Consider the following 7,297-nt stretch of genomic DNA (forward strand, 5'->3'; position numbering starts at 1 on the left):
AGTTCCCTCTGTCCAAGGACGACTGTGCGGGGCTCACGGATGCCTTGCCCCCTGGCTCCCCGCGCTCTGAGGCACGCGTCTTCTCAGGACCTTGCTGTGGGCCGCACGTAAGGTGGCTCTGGCCACGGCTTCCCAACCTCGGCCCCGCTATGGTTCTGAACTGCATCCTCCCCAGCGCAGACATTGTCCCTGGGCTCCAGCCCTCCAGGGACAACCCAGAATGCCACGGACTTGGCCACATGCCACATGGAGGGCCACCAGTGGCCATGGCCCAGGAAGTAGAGCGTGATGGTGCTACACAGGGACAGCACTGTTTATCACTTGGTTCCAAGTTTTCATGCTGCTGAAGGTGCTGTAACTACGACTAATCACACGAGCGACACCAACAGCTCAGCGAACTACGGGGAGCTCGGTGCAGACACCACCGGCAGACACACTGTAGCCAGGAAGAGAGCAAACCCTACACAGATCCAGGCTGACACACACCCACACGGACGGCTGTGTTGGCCACGTTTATTTAAAGGGCAAAGCAAGGTGTGCTCTGGGGCGTGGACCCTCCGTGCAGACGTGCGGGGCACCGACAGGGAGGCCCCCGACGACGATGCGGAGGAAACCCGGTGCCCCCAAGAAAACCAACATGACCTCCCGCGTCACTCTCCTTTCCTTTTCCTTCCTCTTCTCTTCTCCTGCAGGGTTTTCAGGTCAGTCATCACATCCAAAGTCTTCCGGACCCACATCACCTGGAAGCGATCGTCGTGAGACGGGTTAGAGTGGGAAGCACACAGAGAACCGGCACCCGGAGGCCGGCCCGCACGTACCACGATGATCACGGCGTTGAGCAGAAGCGGCACCGAGAACACTATGGAAATGAACATCCCCCGTGAGTCAAAATACTGGTACTTCGAAAATAACCTGTTTTAGGAAAAAAGAGAAATTACTTGGCATAACAAAGCAACGTCGTTAGTGCTATTCTCTAGCAGAGGCCCCTGGAGAGCTCTCGGGTCAACTAAGGCACCACTGCCTGCCCCACAACCGCAGCCCACCCGCAGCCCACCCGCCAGCCCCACTCTGCCGCCCAAGACCCCCGTCAGGAGCACACAGTCGGCCCCACAGCAAAGGTGGCCAGAACCCGGGGTGCCAGGGAGATGGCAGCGAGGGGGACATCGAGCACCCGAGGCTGTCCGGGAGAAGGAAGCACTCGCACACTCGGTCTGACCGCAGACCTGACGCCCACCAGAACGTGTGCTGCGGCAACAGCTCCCGGGCTCCCACGGGCCATCAGGTCACTCGGGCTGCGTCGTCCCCGAGCTTGTCCGAGACAGGGACAGAGCCGGCTCTCCGCCTGGGGAACTTTCGCCCACATGCTGCTTTCACACAAGGGAGGCTCAGGGACACAGGGTTGTCCAAGCTGCCTGAAGGCAGGGCCAGTGAATGGCAGAGGCTGGCCGCAGCTGGGCGTCCCTCCATGGCCAGCACGGGCACAACCAGAAGCAGTGTGTGCGAAGTCTCAGCAACCCAGGAGCGCAGGGACCGGGGTAGAGGAGCCAGGCGTTGGCCCTGGGGTCGTGGCCATGAACCGGCGAGACAAGCCACGCGCAGCTTATGGTACAGGGAAGGTTCGGGTCATTAAGACAGTCAGACACACACGTCGTGGCCGACGTTCTGGAGAGAATGGAAGGAGGGAGGGTACGGATCTGAGCATGGACTGCAGAAGGTGCCCGGCGCTCCCCTTCCACGTGGATGAAGCCTGGAGCAGCCAGCACGTGGCCAAGACCCTGCCGAGGCCAGGCTGAGGCCACCTGCTGTCCGGTCAGGGATGCAGAAGGGCTGGGACCTGGGGAAGCACAGCCCCGCTTGGGAGGTGGCAGCTGTCATCTGTGCAAGGGCAGGGCCTGGTGGTGACGAGAGAAAGCCACACTCTCGGTGTGTCCCAGAGGACAAGGGCCTGAGGAAAGCTCTGCACAACGATGAGGTCTCCAGCCTCAGTTGCCAGAGGGGAGACTGCCAGAGCCGAGTGCCCTGCGGACAGCTCCGGGGCAGGGGGTGTCTGGGGAAGTGCTACTTTCCTGATGTTCATCAGACATCCAAGCGCTGGTCCGGCAACAAGGCGGAGGGAAGGCTGGTGCCCTCAGCCCATGAAGGAAACCAAAAGCAGCTGGACAAAGGGTGGCCCTGAGAAGGGAGGAAACTGGCAGCAGGGTGTCCTGGAAACCAGGGAGCCGGTGGTTTCATGGGGGAGAGATCAAGGTCAGGTAACCCAGAGACGCAGTAACTGCGGGCTGGGCTGCACGCAGACCACACTGTCACAAACAAGAGCATTTCTGCGATGAGGGGAGGTGCAGGCCCAAGGGGACAGTGACCCCCGTTCAAGTCTCCTCGTGAAGGACCCTGATGGGGGAGACCAGGGAGCCCTTTCAACAAAGAGAAGTGGGAACCCAGTCAGGGTGTCTGTCTGAGGAGACGCCTGCAGAAGGGGAGAGCCAGGATGGGATGAGGAGAGGAGCTGCTAGGGCCACAGCCACACCCCGAAAGCACGGAGCACGTGGACAGGCAGAGGGAGGACGAGGTCATCTAGTCCCACGTCTTCCGTGTCCTCATTCCTTGGCTGAGTAAGGAGGCACAGGGGCCGGAGGGCGAGCGGGTGTTAGCAGTCAGCGGAGGCACAGCCGTCTAGCCCAGCGCCCGGCAACCTCCCGGACACCCAGGTGTCAGGCTCCACGGGAAGGTCTTCAAGTCCTTCCTGCTCAGAGTCTACAACTTTTTCTCTTTTCTTTACGTTTAAAAGCATAAGCACCTCTGCACTTAAAAATGTCAAAAGCACTTCAAGGTCACAGGTCGTATAAACACAGTGGGCCAGACGCGGCCTGTGGAGCGCTCCAGATGTCCATGCGAGGGTCCCAGCCGGTGCGTGAGGCCGAGGGTCCCAGACATCGCCCTCCCTGTCAGCACAGCACGTCCAGCACACATGTGTGGCTGTGGGCGCGGGGCTATAACCGGGAACAGGGCCTGACACTCGAGCAGGACGAAATGAGAGCCGGGAAGAGGAGGACCGGAGAGCAGTGACGCTGGACGCGGTGGTGACGGTCAGGCTGCCCTGACCGACCAAGGCCGCAGGCACGTGGGGGTGGAGTGGCCATCTAAAGAAGGCAGCCCCGGGTTTCTGCCAGGATGACGTTCTGTGGCCTCGAGAAGACACGGCCGGCCCAGAGAGGGCGGGGGTCTCGCAGCACACCACCCGCCACTCTGACCACACGTGGCCCAAGCCCTCCTAAAGCACCACCGCTTCATCTGGCCGCAGCGAGAGCGACTACGAAACCCGACCTCTCTCACACTGCCATGCACTGTGCTAACCGATCTTCAGACCCTAAAATAGCCGACAAGACATTCCTTAACCCTAACCCATCAGTGCAGACGCCCCTGGTCTGCCCGGGGCCCCGATGACCCGCCTGCTCTCGTCTCTCTGGCTCCTGCAGTCTGCGTGCGGTACCCCTGTTGGATGAGCCCCTCTGGAGTGGGGTTCCCGACTACGGTCTGGATGAGCGGGGCGCTGGCCTACCTCCAGTTCATGGCCGCGACTTCGTTGATATACTCAGCACAATACACCAGAATCACTGGAAAAGAGAGAAATCATGTGTTGGGACTTGAGTGACTGATTATTCAACGTAACAGAATCATACGCTCTTTCTGCAATGATATGTTTAACATAAATATCACAGGGACGCCTGGCTGGCTCAGTGGGTTGAGCCTCTGCCTTCAGTTCAGGTCATGATCCCAGGGTCCTGGGATCGAGCCCCGCATCGGGCTCTCTGCTCAGCAGTGAGTCTGCTTCCCTCTCTCTCTCTCTGCCTGCCTCTCTGCCTGCTTGTGATCTCTGTCAAATAAATAAATAAAATCTTAAAAATAAATAAATAAATATCACAGAAAAGCAAGAATTAGACGGGAAACATAACTTCCGTTTTAAATAGAGTGTGAGGTCAAATTCAGAGAATTTTTAAGTTGTAGAACACATCCCTTTTACAGAAAAAAGATGAGGATGCTCAATACACAGGACGGCCCTGATGTCTCCACGGAACAGCACGAAGCCGCGAGCGCCCAGGGCTGGTGCCTGACAGCCATCGCCCAGGCGCAACCCTCCACCGGCACTCCCACCCAGCCCGGTCTCGGGTCCCTCCTCCAGATGCTGCACAGAAGGCCCAGGGCTGTGAGACCCAGTGCGGGAAGTGACCTGCTCTCCTCCCTCATGCTCCCTCCTGCCAGGGACGCATGAGAGGGGACTGCGGACACCCGCCCACTGGTCCCGGAGGCCACGGCCCTCCAGGAGCCCCACGGCCCTCCTGAACCCTGCGGTCAGAAGCAGACGGTTGCTGCAGTCCTGACCCAGAGCCTGCGAGCACACGGGGCTCAGAAACTGGCCTCCAGACGACGACACGGTGCACCGGGCCAACTGCAGCTGTGGACACCCAGTGCTTTCATTTCTCGCAGAAATTAAATAACTAACGTGCAAACCTTCCTGTTCTTGACCCAAATCACAGAGATCGCACCAGGCTTTGCGATCTCCCGACTCCTTCCTCCATGAATGGACCCAAAGCGGCACCAACAGAGCCCAAGAAGAGACCGAGAAAAGGGGAGGAGAGGGGCTGAGACCCGGAAGACGTGCAGCGGAGCGTGGCTCCCACACCCGACAGTGTCAGGGTCTCCGCTGGGCCACCCGGCGCTGAGTGCGCAGGTAGGGAACCTCTCTGTGTTGCATCCAGACAAATGCGGCGAACAGTGCTGCACGGGAGGAAATCAGCCTCGGGCTGGTGGGACGGCTCCGGGTCACAGAACACACGTGCACGTGCAGAGCATCCCCTATCCCTTGTCCCCAGGGGGCAGAGTCAGCCCTCTCCTCCCCCACAGAGCTGTTAGGGTCACAGGCTGTCTCTAACCTGCCAGCGCACCTGGTCAGGCCCTCAGCCTCCTCTGAGCCCAGGCCACGCTTGCCACAGGCAGTGCTCGTCCGGGGCCCCACGCCACACACAGGCTGCGTGGCTCCCGCCGCAGGCCCTGCACACGCCAGGGTCAGCCTCCTGCGCAGCCTGCCCAGGCCCTTCGCGGTGCTGCTGGCGGCCCCTCCGTCGGCCGCCCGTACTCACCACAGCTGAGAGCACGGCAACCAGGTGGGAGGACATCGTGAACGCTGGCACTGCCCACCAAGCTCTCCCGGACCGGGGGCCGCACCTGACGGCAGCCCTCGGGGCAGGAAGGCAGCGCGGACTCTACCCATCACTCGCCGCACACGGCTGCTGAAGCAACACACACGCACTGCCTCACTCTCCTGCGAGTCAAGCTTCTGCTGAGAGGCCGCCTGGCGCTGGCCACATCCCGGTGACCAGCGACACAGAAGTGTTGCTTCTCTACTCACCCAAGCACAGGAAGTGTCCGACCTGCAGTCCGTGCCTCTGGGAGGACAGACATGTGAGCAGCAGGCACAGCACGTGGAAGACGGCCAGTCCCAGGAGCCACGGCTCAGTCCAGTCTGTCTGCTGGAAGACACAGCACCAGACTCATCACCTCGTCGTCGTCAGCTCAAGACAGGGCCAGGCTTCACGCCTCCTGGGTCAGGGAGGGCAGCGGCCCCTCTGCCGGAGCAGCCAGAGCCCTCCCGCAGGCCTCGAGGAAACCGGAGTTGGAGGAGGGGGGAGGGAAACGACGCTGCAACCTCCGCCCCGAGTCTGGACAGAGAAGCATCACCGTCCACTGCGCGGGCACCTCCCACCGGAGGCTCCTGGGCTTGCCCCCTGTGTACTGAACAGAGTCGTGTCTGTGGGTTTCTGAGGACTTGAGCAGGCGAGTGTCTCATTCAGGGGGGCCCCTGGTACCCCAAGACTCGAAACAAGAACGACTCTGAACTCCCTCAGACTCACACTTCGGGGCTTGGGAGATCGGAGGCGTCCCAATTCCCCGATTGTATTTTCTCCAAGCTTTCTGGCAACCTTCCAAGTGCCAAGATGGGGGTTTCCTCAACGTCCCCACGGGCCGGTCCACACCTGGAGACGGCCCGCACCCCTACAGGGTCCGATCCCCCCACCCAGATGCCCGGATCTCCTTCCAGAGGCTCGGTCCCCCCACAACGTCAGACCTCCCGATGCAAGCGCACACCCATGCCCTGCCCTTCCTTTCTGTCCAGCAGACCGGGCCGGACGCGCCTCGGGTCCCGCAGAGCCCTCGGGACTCTAAGTGTCCCCGGCCGCTCCGCACGGAAAACTGGCCACGACCGCCTGTTCCCCACCGTCGTGCGGAGGTGCCCGAAGAGAAAGGCGGAGCAGAGGGCGGGGACCAGGCGAGGGCAGCATCTGCAGTTCACACCGCCCCACAGCCCGCCAACTCCACCCGCGGTCGGTCCGCACGGCCGGGACCCGCCCCGGCGTCCGGACAAGCCCCGCCCCGGCACGTCCCGCCCACCAGCGCCCCGCCCACTGCCGGGCCCCGCCCCGGAAGGTCCCGCTCACCACGAAGCCCCGCCCACGAGCCTCCCGCCCACCAAGAAGCGCCGCCCCGCCCCCTTCGCGGTAGTCGTGTGGATAGCGGATGCGGGCAAACCCCGAGTGGCCCCAAGTACCATCGCCCGAACGGATGGTCAAGAAGGCAGCAAGTTACCGTGATCACGGCAGGAATACTGACGGGGAAAGAGCTGACTGAGAAGGCGGAGGGCATCGTCCCCGGAAAAGCCCACCCTCACCACCGCCGTGTCGCGGTCCCCGCCCGAGTCGGATCACACCGGGAACGCCTCCGGAGTCTCCTCTCGCGGGATTTCCACTTGTCGCGAAACCCGCCTGCTCCCAGACATCTCGCGATATCTCCCTGTGGCCCTGGTGCCGCTTCCACATCTCGCGGTATTCTGCGGCTTTAAGATGCTGTAATCAGGGTCCCGAAGGTAGGCTTCCGGGTGTTCAAGGCCCGGGCCGGGAGGGCAGCGGGTGAGCGTGTCTCCTGCCCCAACCGGCGGCGCGCTGCAGAGCCAGGGGCAGCTGGGCATCCCTGCCAGCTTCCGACCCCGACCCAGGGGGACAGAGGGCGACAGCGACCGCGCTCCCGGGGGACCGAGGGGGACCATCTGGCAAATGCCCCGTGGGCGCAGGCACCTCACCGGGGCACTAGGTGGACGCGGTCTGGGCACCCGGGGCGGGGCCGGCGGTTCCGTGCAGCAAGCGCAGGTCAAGGTCCTGCCCGTGGGGGGCCGCCGTCGGGAATAGGCTCCCGGTCTCCCTGCCCTCGGCTCGCAGGTACCCTCAGGGCCCCCGGAGTGTCCAGCGTC

At 62.4% G+C, this 7,297-nt stretch overlaps 1 protein-coding gene across 4 annotated transcripts; it reads right to left on the reverse strand.

Moving 5' to 3' along the window:
* Window positions 1-489: 489 nt before the first annotated feature.
* TMEM18 (transmembrane protein 18) lies at window positions 490-6,791 on the reverse strand. Of its 4 annotated transcripts, XM_047746366.1 has the most exons (6): window positions 6,640-6,787; window positions 5,907-5,975; window positions 5,405-5,525; window positions 3,557-3,611; window positions 819-912; window positions 490-740 (listed from the first exon to the last, which is right to left on the reverse strand). In XM_047746366.1, exons 1-6 carry the CDS (start codon window positions 6,694-6,696, stop codon window positions 651-653), a joined length of 486 nt encoding a protein of 161 aa, XP_047602322.1. In that variant the 5' UTR covers window positions 6,697-6,787; the 3' UTR covers window positions 490-650. The 4 variants fall into 4 exon arrangements, with proteins under 4 accessions (XP_047602322.1, XP_047602319.1, XP_047602320.1 ...); XM_047746363.1 differs by lacking the exon at window positions 5,907-5,975 and having other exon boundaries at window positions 6,640-6,791; XM_047746364.1 differs by lacking the exon at window positions 5,907-5,975 and having other exon boundaries at window positions 5,405-5,522; window positions 6,640-6,785.
* Between the last annotated feature and the right edge of the window lie 506 nt (window positions 6,792-7,297).

The sequence above is a fragment of the Lutra lutra genome, chromosome 9 (genome assembly GCF_902655055.1).
Source record: "Lutra lutra chromosome 9, mLutLut1.2, whole genome shotgun sequence".
NCBI classification, from domain to species: domain Eukaryota; kingdom Metazoa; phylum Chordata; class Mammalia; order Carnivora; family Mustelidae; genus Lutra; species Lutra lutra.

Excerpts from the sequence above, each read along its gene's own strand:
- TMEM18 (XM_047746366.1), bottom strand. The coding sequence starts at position 6,696 with ATGCCCTCCGCCTTCTCAGTCAGCTCTTTCCCCGTCAGTATTCCTGCC. Across the intron at positions 3,612-5,404 it reads CGGACACTTCCTGTGCTTGG|TGATTCTGGTGTATTGTGCT; the intron begins GTGAGTAGAGAA and ends TCTCTTTTCCAG. Across the intron at positions 913-3,556 it reads GTCGCGGCCATGAACTGGAG|GTTATTTTCGAAGTACCAGT; the intron begins GTAGGCCAGCGC and ends TTCCTAAAACAG.